Source organism: Sciurus vulgaris (assembly GCF_902686455.1).
Source record: "Sciurus vulgaris genome assembly, chromosome: 6".
NCBI classification, from domain to species: Eukaryota; Metazoa; Chordata; class Mammalia; order Rodentia; family Sciuridae; genus Sciurus; species Sciurus vulgaris.
In genome coordinates, this window is record NC_136466.1 from 38581439 (window position 1) to 38596644 (window position 15206).

Genomic DNA, 15206 nt, shown 5'->3' on the forward strand with positions numbered 1-15206 from the left:
AAAAAAAAAAAACTCTTATAACTCACTAAAAAAAGATAAATGAACCGATTTTTAAAAAGAGGTTAAAGACTGGAATAGACCCTTCACAAAGTAAAATATGCAAAACAGTCAAACATTAAAAAATGCTCATGGGACTGGGGATATAGCTTAGCTGGTAGAATACTTGCCTTACATGTGCAAGGCCCTGGGTTTAATCCCCAGTACCACACACACACACACACACACACACACACACACACAAAGTGCTCATTAGTCATCAGGAAAATACAAATTGAACAAGAAAGAAATATTGCTGCATACCTAACAACACATAAAGACTGACAACATCAATTTTGTGGGGGTGGGTACCAGGGATTGAACTCAGATTTGACCACTGAGTCACATCCCCAGCCCTACTTTGTATTTTATTTAGAGGCAGGGTCTCACTGAGTTGCTTAGCACCTGGCTTTTGGTGAAGCTGGCTTTGAACTCGACTGGGCCACTGGGATTACAGGTGTGCACCACCATACCTAGCTCAAATGTTCCTCAGGCTGTAAAGCAACTGGAATGTTCATATACTGCTTCAGGGAGTAATCAGTTTGGAAAATTAGCTATTTGTTATGAAGTTAAAAACATATCTATACTATATTTCAACAATTAAAAATATGCCCAAATGATGATTTATTCAACAATATTTGTAGAATTTTTATACATAATAAGCAAAAACTAGAACTATTCCAAGTTTTTATCAATGGAATAATGGATTTTTAAAACTGATAGGTTCACCTGGGGTTGTAGCTCAGTAGTACAGCACTTGCCTAGCATCTGTGAGGCACTAGGTTCAATCCTCAGTACCACATAAAAAAATATACAAAGTTATCTAAAAGAAACTGGTAGGTTCATACATTGAATTGCCTCTTAGCAATAAAAAGCCATGAACTTCTGGTACACATAAGAAGGATGAACTCAAAAGCATTTTGTCTGGTACTTTGACATAAGGAGGGTAAGAAAACCTCAGTGCACAAGTCAGAGCCCAAAGAGAGCTAAAAAAGCATCCACACTGGGAAATGCCCTAGAAGAGGGTGTAGGAGCCCAAGTGAGATGAGGAACGTATCCACATAGGTGAGATGGTGGCAGTGGAGATGGAGAATCAGTAGTACATGGGGGGACTAATGAAATAATAAATTAAGGGTAACAAAAACCAGGTTTTTGTCTTCAGAGGAGTGATATATTTAGAAAGAATCACAAGTATTAGATTAAAATAAATGATATAAACTCATTCTTTTTAATATAAATAAAGAAATAAATGTAGATATAAATGTGGGCCTGCATGTATGTATGTGGGTAGGTATGTATTTACATGTATCTATACCCTAGCTTTGTACACTGAAAAGATCCAGGAATACCACCACCACCCATACCAATGAGCTTTTCTACAGCCAAACCTTGGCTTCCAGATACCATTTTTCAAAAGAAATAAGGCTCTTAAATGGCTGATTCCAAGGCTGTGGAAGGAAGGTTCAAGATGAGCCTGGAACATCTTATTGAAACCAGAAAGCAAGATCAGTGTTCAAGAAAGATGGGGGTAAGTCTAATAGTGATATAAGCTGGCTTCATTCTAAATGGGCTCCACTGGCCAAACTGGGGACAGCTTAGCATTGTGTAAGCTGGATCCTCCAAAAAGCAGACACTCAGATGGAATGAAATAGAGTTTAGAGAGGTGAGGGTTGGAGGGCCTGTATAACAGAAAAAGAAAAAGGAAGTAGAATTAAGCAGAAAATCTAGCATCCATAAAAGAAAAGAGGAGAGGAAATAGGATTAGGCAAGGAGCCTCAGCGATGCAGACCTAATATTCAGTCAACACAACAGAGAGTTCCAGAGCAGACGACATTAGAAAACTTTCATATTGGAGAGAAATAGCCTGACCCTAGTTTGTGTGCCATGCTTAGTCACTGCCTACTGGCTGCCTAGCCTCAGCTCTGAAGTTAAAGCAGATCCCAAACATGCTGAAGCTGGAAACTATCAACTAACTATAGTCTCTGCAGCTGAACAGCAAGCTCCTTCTTGAAAGGGGGTCCTCAGAGCATACCTCAATGGCTGCCACATGCGTAAAAAATAATGATAAGAGATTATAACCCACTGACTAAAACCAAGAAAACCATGAGTCCAAACCAAATACAAATAAAGAACTGAAAATCTGATAAGGAATGGTTTATTTACCTGATTTCAAAATAATTTCTCACAAAGCACATATTAATTACAAAAAGGAAAACAGCAGCTCTGTAGTGAAGAAATCTGATAAAACTACTTTAATCATGTAATCACAGTGAATACCATCAGTAAGACATTGAAAGCATGCATCACCTCACAGACTGTAATAAAAAGCAAACAATAGCCAGGTGTGGTGGCACATGCCTGTAATCCCAGCCACTTGGGAGGTTGAGGCAGGAAGATTGCAGGTTCCAGAACAGTCAGGCTCAGCAACTTAGCATGGCCCTAAGCAACTTAGTGAGACACTGTCTCAAAATAAAAAATAAAATGGGTTGGGGATCTGACTCATTGTTTAAGTGCCCCTAGATTCAATTCCTGGTATCCCCTATCCTACAAACACACACAAAAACCAGCATCAGTTCTGAGAAATGACTGCCAAAAAGCATAGTTTATAATAATATTTTTTTTAAAAATTAAGGAGCATCTTAGAAGATAACTGGTCCATAATTTTAGAGTCAAGATCATAAAGATCCAGGAATGACTAAGGATGGTTTCTAATACAATTCAAATAATGAGAAGAAAATATGAAGATTTCTGATATGAAAACCCCTCACCTATAATTAGGTGGAAATAATAAAATATGCTTAAAACTAAAACAAATAAATAAATACTAACCTGAAAGAATATGAGCAAAGCAGCCTGAGAAGAGAATAATGAAGTCAGGCACTTCCAGTATACTAGAAATTTTTCCCTGGGCTAGAGTTGAAGAGGAAAAGAGATGTGTACATTTCAGAACAGAAGACTCAAGTTTTGCTCTCTATACTCTGAAGCAGGTTCAAGACCCTGAACAAGAATGGCTATGTTGATACATCTAGGAGAAAGAACCAAAGTCTCACAAGAGATCTCTCTGTGGCAAGGATAAAGAGCAAGCAGCTTTCAGATCTGTAGGGAATTTATGGACAGATCCCATGGATGTCCCAGACGTTGCCTGAGTTTTGACCAATGACCTAATTAAGGGGTCCCTCTGATAACCATGTCATAGTATAAGACTCTACAACTGTGACTCAAGCTAGGAGAAAGGGGACAGCACTCTTAGAAATGAATGAAGTTAAATTCCTACAGGCCACAAGACATGTGGTGTGGAACTGGAGATTAAATTTAAGTACTTGATAATTCTCCAACAAGTTACACATAGTTATGTTATAACCCAGAAATTCCACTCCTGGATATATATCCAAAAGAACTGAAAACAGATGTTCAAATAAAAACTTTTACACATATGTTCACAGTAGCACTATTTACAACAACAAAAAGGTAGGGATAAAATAAAATGTCCCAAATGACAAATAAAATGTGGTATAACCATACAGGAGAATATTGTTCTGATTAAAGAGGTAGAAGAATCACAAGTCCAAGGCCAACATGGTCAATGTAGCAAGACCCTGTCTGAAAGAAAGAAAGAAAGAAAGAAAGAAAGAAAGAAAGAAAGAAAGAAAGAAAGAAAGAAAGAAAGAAAGAAAGAAAGAAAAGAGAGAGAGTTGACTCATGTTACAATATGAACTATAAAAACTATGCAAAGTGAAAGGCACAAAATGCCACATATTTTTATGATTACATTTACATGAAATGTTCAGAATAGGCAAATGTCCACAATGACAGAAAACAGGGGTTGTGAAATAGAAAGTGACTATTTAACAAATAGAGGGTTTCTTTTTGGGGTAATAAAAATAGCCTCTTATTAGACTGTGTTAAGGTTGGACAACACTGTGGATGTACTAAATATCAATGAATAGTATATTTTAAAGTTAAAATGGTAAGGTTTGCCAGGTGCAGTGGCTCACACCTGTAATCCCAGCAGCTTGGGAAAGCTGAGACAGGAGGATTGCAAATTCAGCAAAAGCAAGGTGTTAAGCAACGCAGTGAGACCCTCTAGGGCTGGGGATGCGGCTCAGTGGTCAAGTGCCCCTGAGTTCAATCCCCAGTACTCCCGCCGCAAAAAAAAAAAGTAAGGTTAGCCAGAAGCTAAGGCAAGAGAATGGTGAGTTCACAGTCAGACTCGGCAACTTAGCCAGACCCCATCTCCAAAAATTAAAAAAGGGTTGGGGATACAATCCAGTGATAAAGTGTCCTGGGTTCAATCCCCAGTACCAAAAAATAAAATTAAAAAATGAAGAACTAAGCAATGGGAAAATCAATCATATAGCAATGGAAAAAACAATGTAATGGACAGAAATCAATCCTCCACTTATATACATGAATCAAAGAATATTATAGTGAAGATTATGGGACAAAGTATAACAAGCATTTTAATTTTAACAAGGCACTAGCAAAAATATTTCTAACAAAAATCTATGTGGGTGAAGGAAAGGAAGAACTGTAAGAATATTAATTTCTTCCTCCCCACCCCCCGCCTCTGGGGATTGAACCCAGGACCTTGTGCTTGCAAGGCAAGCATTCTACCAACTGAAGTATATCCCCAGCCCAATTTCTTTCTTTTTCTTATAGTCAGTACTCATTTTTTCTTAACTGAAAAAGGAATTTAAGAATCTATTGTCTCACATGGAAAAAAAAGTTATCTGTATTTTGAGCATATAGGCTTCATTAATTCATTTTTCCTCCATAAATTCAAAATAAAATCAAACTCACAACTTTTGTACTGAATTAAATGCCTAGAAACATAATGTTAAAGATGGTAAAATAAGCATAAACATCATTTCGTTCTCTCTCCAAAATTCCTAATACTTCAGCATTAAGGGAGTTTTTTGTTTTCAAAAAACTAGTACTAATCCTTCTCAAACTTTCCAAATATTGAAGAGGCAGCAAAACATCTTAACTCATTCTATAAGGCCAGTTTTGCCCTGATAGCAAAAGTCAGACAAGGTAGCCAGGTGTGGTGGCACATGCCGCTAATTCCAGCGGCTCAGGTGGCTGAGTCAGGAGGTTCATGAGTTCAAAGCCAGCCTCAGCAAATCAGTGTGACCCTGTCTCTAAATAAAATATGCTGGGGACATGGCTCAGTGGTTAAGTGCCCCTAATGTTCATTCAATCCCTGGCACCAAAAAAAAAAAAAAAAAAAAAAAAGAAAGAAAGAAAGAAAGGAAAAAGAAGACAAGGTGAATGAATACAAGAGACTACAAACCAACATCCCTTTATAAACATTAATGTAAAAATCCTCAACAAATAACTAATAAACCAATTCAACCACATATTAAAAGATTGCATACCATGACAAAGTGGGATTTATTCCTGAAATGAAAGTGTAAGTCAACATATAAAAATTTATCAATGTAATACACCACAATTAACTGAAGGGAAAAAAACCACACATGACAAAAAAAGGGATTTGACATAATTCAATACCCTTTCATGATAAAAACACTCAACAACCAAAGAGGGAAACTATCTCAAAATAATGAAAGCTATGTATGAAAAATCACAGTGACTATAATAATGAAGAGTGAAAGAATATAAGACTTTTTCTTAAGACCAGAAACAAGGTAAAGATGCCTTGCCTTTACCACTTCTATTTCAACATAGTACTAAAGGTTCTAGCCAGAGCCATTAGGCCAGAAAAAGTAAAAGATATTCAAGTTGGAAAGAAAGAAATAAAATCATCTCTGTTCACAGATGCTGTCTTATATGTAGGTAACCCTGAAGATTCCACCAAAAAAAAAAAAAAAAAAAAAACCTGTTAGAACTAATAACTGAATTCAGCAATGTAATAGGACACAAAATCAATACACAAAAATCACCTGTATTTTCATATACTAGCAACAATCATAAAAGGAAATTACAAAAACAACTCCATATATGATAACATCAAAAAAAATAAAATATTTAGGAATTAACCAGACAGGTGAAACACTTGTTCAATGAAAACTTCAAAACATTGTTAAAAGAAAATAAATGCAGCATTAATAAATGAAAATACCTCCCAATTCATGGATTGGAAACCTAATGATGTTAAGATGCCACCACTACCCAAACAATCTGCAGATTCAATACAATCACCCCTTAGCAGAAACCCAATGACATTTTTTTGCAGAAATAGAAAGACCCATTCTAAAATTCATATGGAATCTTAGGGAACTATGAATAGCCAAAACAATCTTGAAAAAGAACAAAGCTGGAGGATTCAAACTTCTTGATTTCAAAAAATTACTACAAGGTTCCAGTCAAAACAGTGTGGTACTAGAATAAAAATATATAGGTCAATGGAATAGAAGAGAGAACCAGAAACATACTCTCACATACTTGTCAAATGACAATAGTGCCAAAACCATTCAATAGGGAAAAGTCAGTTTTTTCAACAAATGATGATCGGAAAACTAAATAATCACATATCAAAGAATGAAGCTGAACTCTTACCTAAAAGCAATATACAAAAATTAACTCAAGGGTTGGGAATGTGGCTTAGTGATAGAACACCAGCCTAGAGCATGCAAGGCCCTGGATTCAATCACCAGTACTACAAATAAATAAATAACCCAAAATAGACCAAAGACCTGTATGTTAAGACCTAAAACTATAAAACTCAGAAGAAAACATGGACAAAGCATCACAACAATAGATTTGGCACTAACTTCTTGAGTTGACACCAAAGGCACAGGCAACAAAAGAAAAAATAAACTCTATTTTATGATGACTAAAACCTTTTGCGCATCAAAAGACACTAGCAATAGAGTAAGAAGATAATACATGCTAGGGATATAGCTTAAAACTGGAAGACTTAAAGGAGGATTCAGTCATTGTCCTGACTGACTCCATTTTGTCCCTCTTCTTTGCAGCTTCCTACAGGCAATCATCTCACGATGGGAATATGAACTTCCTGGTGCAATCCCTTGTGCCAGGAGGATGCCAGCAGGGAGCGAGTAGGACCCTACAATACCAGACCTGCCACCAAAATGCAGCTTGACCAAAACTGCTATGCATATGCATACCTCTTGTCCCTCTGCTTTAGACCTTCTCCTATATAATCCTAAAGCTGTTATCAAACCAGGGAAGACAGTTTTCCAGACCAGCTACCTTTCTAAACTAGTCAATGGACAAAAACTGCTTTCATGCCCAATACCACTTTTCTCTTTCTATTATTGGACTCTAAAGGAAGCAAGCAGCTGGACTGTTAAGATCCTGGCCAAGGACTCCAGTAATATGTCAGCCATACATAAGGTTCAATCCCCAATACAACAATAAAAAGGTGATCCACAGACAGGAGAAAATATTTGCAAATCATATATATGATAAGGGATTAAAATCCATAATATAGGGCTGGGGAGATAGCTCAGTTGGTAGAGTGCTTGCCTGGCAAGCACAAGGCCCTGGGTTCAATCCCCAGCACCGCAAAAAAAAAAAAAAAAAATCCATAATATATAGGTTCCAAAAACTCAACTATCAAAACAACAAGAACAAAAATGATCATAGAACTTTTATGACAGCCAATAAGGACATGAAAAGATGTTAAACATCACTAATCATTAGGGAAATGAAAACCCAAGCTATAAAAAGATACTACTTCATACCCCTTAGTATGGCTACTACCAATACAAAAAGAAAAAGAAAAAAAAGTATTGACAAAGATGTGGAGAAACTGGAACCTTTATATATTGATGGTGGGAATGTAATATGGTACAGGCATTATAAAAAAGTATGATAGTTTCTTAAAAAAAATTTTAAACAAAGTTACATGTGATCCAGCAATTCTATTTCTGGAAATAAAATGAAATGAAATGAAAGCAGGATCAAAAAGATATTTGTACACACATGTTCATAGCAGGTATTGATTGATTGGTTCAAGTGTAACCAGAGGCTCATAAGAACTTAATCATATATTTGCCTAAACAGGCAGTGGTTCATTTTTGCTGAGTGCTACCAGTGATTTTATAGAACAGAACTACTATAAAAACAAGAATCAAATGTATTATATTTTCCTCATGTAAATATCTTATAACATTTTTAGAGATGAATGAGAAAGGTGATTAATATAAAAATGTAGTGACAAGTACAAACCTACTTAAATGAGGCAAGAACAGTATTGCTATTGTTAAAAGAGCTCAAGTGGGGGGATAAAAAAATGGGGGAATGAGACATCATTACCCTATGCACATGTATGATTACACAAATGGTATGAATCTATACCGTGTACAACCACAGAAATGAAACAATGTACCCCATTTGTATACAATGAATCAAAATGCACTCTGTAAAAAAATTTAAAAAAAATTTTTTTTAAAAGAGCTCTAAGAAAAAAATAAAGCTGAGCAGGCAGTGGCTTATAGTCAGACTTCAACTTGAAATTTCACAGGTGAAAGATTTACCTGTGGAAAAGGCATGAAAGTCTTAGGAAACATACGGCTCACCATAATAATGTAAGTATCAGGTCATGTTGTAGTGTGCACAAAGAACTTTGTCATCTAGCAGGAATGAGACTGGGGAAGATGACTTGTTTTTTTTTTTTTTTTTTAAGCTCACTATGGCCTACAGACAGCTTTTACAAACAGGATAAAGCAGAATCCTCTATGTAAATGTCTTTAGAAATTTGTATCCTTCAGTACTTGACCTTTGTTGTTATTTCTTTGTGATTTTCTCCTTATCATTTTCTATCATTTTTTTTTTCCTGGAATTTTGGGGGCATAGGAACAGAGGGTTATTGTTTAGTACAGAATTTCAGTTTTACAAGATAAAAAATTATACAGAAGGAAAGCAGGGAAGGTTGTACAAAACCTTGTATGTATTTAGTATCACTGAACTATATACTTACATACTTATAAATGGCTAGGATGATAAATTTTATGTTATGTGCACTTAAAGACATCATGGCACTCAACTGTAATCCCAGTTACTCAGGAAGTAGCAGAAAGACAAAGTTTGAGGCCAGCTTGAACAACTTACTGAGACCTTATCTCAAATTTTTAAAAAAGTTTTAAAAGGGGTTATGGATGTAGCTCAGTGGTAGAGAGCCTGCCTAACATGTGAAGCCCTAGATTCAATTTCTCATAACACAATAAAAGAAGGAGGGATTGGTCATTTAAAACTATTGATAATGGAAATTTTAAAATATTCCATAATGTGTTTATGCCATTATGTATTGTATCACTACTCTACTGTTAAACAATCAAGTTGTTTTCTATACCAAATCACTTTTAAAATGCTACAAATAGGTTGGGGTTGTAGCTCAGTGGTACAGTGCTTGCCTTGCATGTGTGAGGCATCCTCAGCACCACAGAAAAATTAATAAATAAAATAAAGGTGTTGTGTCATGTACAACCAAAAAAACGCTGCAATTTTTTTTAAACTTCAAAGATCATCCTACAGATAAGATAATGCTCTACACCCCGCCTCATACACACATACATGGGCAGACAATCATAGGTATATGTGCGTGCACACACACACATATGCACACACAGAAAGCTTCAAGTTAGTTCTTAAACTTCTCTTAAAGCAGTTTGGGGATGGGGGAGGCTACCAGGTGTCAAAGAAAAATCTCTAATGTGAAGGACTAAAGTTTGAAAAAATAACTTGAAGAAAAATATAGCTTCAATAATTATTAATATCCTCAGGCAAATAAGACATTATTACAGCTATGAAACAAGTTTAGGATGCCATTATGAGGGGAAAAAATCAGGAAACAATAAGGAATTGTTAAAATTAAAACTAGAAGTAAAATTTTAAAAACTACTGTTAAGGACTGAAAGATAAAATTGAGGATATATACTATGTTTCAAGTAAGTTTCTGTTTAAATATACCTTCCTTTATATTGTTGATTAGCTAACTGAACTCATAGCCAACAGCACTATAACTCATGCCTAAATAAACCTTTTACCTAACACACCTTTTCTCCATAAAGTACATCATAGTTTCTTGCACTTTAGGAACACCTGATAGCACTATGCTTGGGGGCCACTTCAAACAGTGAAATCATCAACAAAAAACATAAAAATGCCAAAAAGTGTAGCACTAAATAGACTGTAAAAAGAACACATTGATAGTTTAAGAGCTAAACCAGAAGGTACAGCATCACTCTGCTCAACCTTGCCTGGGGAATGTGCACATTAGACAACTCAAAAACCTTTGCCTGAGCGTGTTCCCTAATGATCACAAAGAACCAAAAGTACTGATTTTAGGTTTCTAAATAAATTTTAGCAAACAGGTGAATTTGCGAATAGTGAATTTACAAATAATAAGGATCAACTGTATGTATAAGCCCATCCTTATGAAATTACTTACATTCAAATATAGAACTTTATATGCATGGATGTCAGAAATAATTACCTAATCAATGTCCTTTAACTATATCACCTAACTAATATATATTATTTCTGAGGTAATGAATTTTGCATGGTTTTTTTTTTACTTTCTTTTTTTGCTATTTTTATTTTTTATTTATAAAAATTTTTATTTTATTTTTATTTTAAATTTTTATTTTATTTTTTATCTTTTTGTTTCTTGGTAGTGGTACTGAGGATTGAACTCAGGACCTCATGCAGGCTTCTACCACATCTGGCCCTTTTTAAATTTTATTTTGAGACAGGGTCTCACTAAGTTGTCAAAGCTGGCCGCAAGCTTGCAATTCTCCTGCCTCAGCCTCCCAAGCAGCTGGGATTACAGATGTGTCTGTCACCATGTCCAGTCTTAATGAATTTTTTTAAATTGAAGTTATGCCATTTTTATTAAGAATAAATATTTTATCTATATTATAATTTTCAGTAATGCTGTTCATTTCAGAGCTTTAATAAAAGTTCAGTAGTTCTTTTTCTATGTAAAAGAATACACATTTTTATGCTAGTATTCTACGATATATCATTAGTTACAATAATAAACTATATCATGATAAGAACATAACCACTGACTCTGAAAAACATTATTTTGCTACATTAGGCTTCTAAAAGACAAACTGGCATTAATGAATCTTTCTTGTCAAAAAAGTCATTATTTGATTAACACTATTTTTGCACAATTGTACTTATTTTGAGTCTAACTTTCTCAACCCCAGAATTTTGGGGTTGACATTTTGGGTCAGGCAATTTTTTGTGTGTGGGGCACTATTCTTTGTATTATGGGATGGTGAGCATAATGCCTGGTTGCTTCCCACTAGAGGCCAGTAGCACCCCATCCCTCCAAGTTGTGGCAACCAAAAATATCTCTAGACTGCCAAATGATTCAAGTGGGGGACAAAACAGTGAGAACCACTGTTTTAAATAAATGACTTAAATCCAGGTGGATTTAAAGAAGACTTTCTAAAAAATTCTACTTAAATAAAACATTTCAGATATAGGATCCAATAAATAAACCACCTTATCCTGGGTTGTGAAGCTGCTCTGACTGTAACTGAGTATCAATGAGGGGGGACATCAAATTCAGACTGGCAACCAAAATGTACAAGTATAAATCCTACTTTCAATCAGGTTTGCTTCACTGTGACCAAAATACCTGACAAAAACAACTTAGAGAAGGGAAAGTTCATTTGAGGCTAACAGTTTCAGAGTTCTCAGTCTCAAAATAAATAATAAAGAGTCCCTGGTTGTTAAATCCCTAGTGCCAAAAAATATACATGAATGTTCACAGTCACATTAGTCATAATAGCCCAAAAGTATTAACAATGCAAATAGCCATCAAATCATAGATCATCATATCATCAAATCATGAATGGATAAATGAAATGTGGTATAGAAATGTAAGAAATATTATTTGGCAATGAAGGAATGAAATACTGATAAACCTGAAAACATTATGCTAAGTCAAAGAAGTCAGTCACAGAAGACTTCATATGATTCTATTTATATGTAAGGTCCAGAATAGTAAATTTATGAATGAATAATCTATAGAAAGTAGATCAGTAGTTGCCTAGGGATAGGAAAGATGAGGGGTTTGGGTGACTAACAGGGATACAAGGTTTCCTTCTTGGGTGATAAAAATTCTAGAATTAGATTGTGGTAATAGCTGCATAACACTGTTAATATACTTAAAAACACTTCATGATTTAAATGGGCGAATTAGGTGATATATGAATTACATCTCAATAAAGGAATTACCCCCAGAGAAATGAAGATATTCTCAGATAAACAAAGATAAAGTTTATTGGTTTTTGTTTTTTGTTTTTTGTTTTTTTGCTAACAGGCCTATACTACAGTAAGTGTTCAAGGAAGCTCTTATAGCAGAAAGAATATGATATGGGAAAGAAACCTGGATGTAAGTAAAGAAACAAACAGTCCTTAAAAGGGCATAAATAAAGCAAAGTATAGAATTCCTAATTTATTATTTTCATTGTTCTAAAAGACAATCAGCTATCTAAAGCAAAATAGTATCAATATCTTATATACTTATACTACATGTAAAAGGAAAATGTATGGCAAATATAACAAAAGGGGATAGAAAGGAATTGGATATATTCTGCTGATTAGTCTTTATACTACATGTGAAGTTATATAACATTATTTAAAGGTGACTAAGTAAACGTGTTATAAAGCCTAGGGCTTAATATTTTTAAAAGATATAAATAATTAGCCAATAGCAGAAATAAAATGAAATCAAAATAATACAAAAGTGGACAGAAAAAGAAGAAAAGCAAAACAAAAAAATTGAAATAAACATCTTTCAAAATGGTAAATATTAATCCAACCACATCAATATAATTATATTACATGTAAATGGCCTAAACTCAAAAAGTAAGAGATTGTTACACTGTATAAAAGAAAAACAGCATGATCCAATTAAATAAAAAGGTAAAACATACTTTGACTGAATAGACATAAAATTTACCACGCAGATAACTATCAACAGTCTAGTGATAATGACAGAAGCTGAACCATCATACTAAATATTGCCTTTCCAAAAAGTAACTATTGGGGCTAGGGTTGTTGCTCAGTGGTGGAGTGCTTGCCTAGCATGTGTGAAGTACTGGGTTTGATTCTCAGCACCAAATATAAATAAATGAATAAAAATAAAGGTTCATCAAATTTTCAATACCACATATTGCTTTACTAAGATTACTCAGAAATGTTCACATTTTTCCTGTTCCCAAATGGAATTGATGTGTACTTACTAAGAATTAAAAAAAAAAAAAATGCAAATTTTTAAAAAGTTAAAAAAAAAGGTCTATCAACAACTAAAAATATATATAATTTTTTATAAAAGTAACTATTATAGTAATTCTCAAGACTGAAAATAACTCAAGTACATTAAACAGATCTAACTATAAAGATGACTGTATCTACAGATAAGCTAGAGAAGCACTGGCAAAAGAACCAACAATAAATTAAATGACTTCATAATTGAGTGACAGACAAAAGAGAATGCAAACTTCCAACTATATAGCAACAAGTACCATTAATTATTTGAGGTTTTACTAACTGTTTCTAAATAAGTGTATTATTTGCAATTTATTGATGAGGACAAAGGCAAACTAAAAGTAGTGACTTGACTAATAGCTACATAGTAAGGGATAAATCAAGGATCCAAACCCACATGTGGCTAGCCCTGAACATCACATATTTTATTTCAGTATTCTCCCTCTAACAAGACAAATGTAAAAACTATAGATAATTCTACAAGCAACTTCTAAAAATTTAACAAAATCCAGACTAAATAGGAAGCACATATATCCTTTTATAGAAAATTCTCTTTTCCTTATGAAAACAAAAAGTAAAAAAAAAAACTAATACCAATACAATCCCAAAATGAAAACATACGTGCAATTTTTCTTTTGGCCAAACACTTTGCTCTATTTGACTGTTTTATCTTCGTTTTCTGCAATCCATTCTCCTCCTTTGGTTCCTGCTGCAAAACAAGAAATATGATCAGTGTGGCTTAAATTAAAAAAGCTATTTCTCTATCTCCTATACATCTCTTTATGGCTAAAAGAGGTATCTGAAGAATCAGTGACTGTTAAAAATATGCATGTAAGACATCAGAAGAAGGTCCTTTTTCAGTACAAAAAGGAAAACATAAAATATCTGAAACCAATTAAACCATAAAAATAAAAATGCATAATATAGTGACATTATTATCTGTCACATACAGAGTCAGGTAAAAATCAACCAATTTCCAAAATTACCACCCAAGATCAGAGAAACTTGATTCAAGGCTTAAAAACTAATAATAATGTTTAAACTCACTGCATAATAATTTATTTTAAGTCACTCTTAAGCTACTGGGTAAGTGAGAGAAAACAAAAAGAAAAGAAATTCTTTAGAACTAAATGAGAACCAAATACACATACTTCACTCCATCTAACAGCTGTCCAAGAGACACTGAAGACCAAAAATACAATAAAAAATGAAGGAGAAATAATAATGAGCCAAGAAAAAGCAGCTTAAAAAGAACACAGACAAAGATGAATGTGTGTGTGTGTTTTATGTATACATAAAACTGGATCTCTGAAGAAGGAAACAAAACAATGGAACAAATTAATACTAAAACTAAAATTCAATAAATCATTTCAGAGAAATAGGGGCAGAGGAGTAAGACCAGGAATCTATACTTTGAAAGTACACACCGGAGGTTTTCAAGATGGCGGCCTAGAGGGTGGCTGCATTACGTGTTGCTCCAGAACTCAGGATTCAAGAGAGGAGATATTGAGACGCTTGGGACCAACTCAAAGTAGCCGGGTGACTCTCACCCCCTGGGGGGGCATCCCGGATGGGACGGGGTCCCGGAACGCAGGAAACTTTGTGAAGTAGAACTCCCGGCGAGACGCCCCTCCCCCCGCTGGAGCGCCATAGAGGAGGCCGCTCGGCACAGCGCTGGGACTCGGAGCAGCCACTGGGGCTCCGGCGGCTGCCCAGGGGAGGAGTGGCGGGGAGAACTGTGTGGACTCAGGACACCGGGGCCTGCCCTGAGGAGGAGGAGAGGAGCGTGGCCACTTGGATTCGGAGAGACTGCGCCAGAGCTGCAGGCGGTTGCCAGAGGAGAAGCCGCGCGGCGAGCTGTTTGGAATCAGAACGACGCTTCTGAACACCGGGGCCTGCCCTGAGGACAAGGAGGAAGAGGAGCAGCCGCTTGGATTCGGGTGACTATA

General features: G+C 35.2%; 1 protein-coding gene across 1 annotated transcript in view; it reads right to left on the reverse strand.

Moving 5' to 3' along the window:
- The window catches only part of UIMC1 (ubiquitin interaction motif containing 1), a 158153-nt gene that overhangs the window by 59387 nt on the left and 83560 nt on the right, over nt 1–15206 (reverse strand). Inside the window, 1 exon segment of the mRNA XM_079144654.1 lies at nt 13879–13963. Coding sequence (XP_079000780.1) covers nt 13879–13963 — 85 coding nt within the window.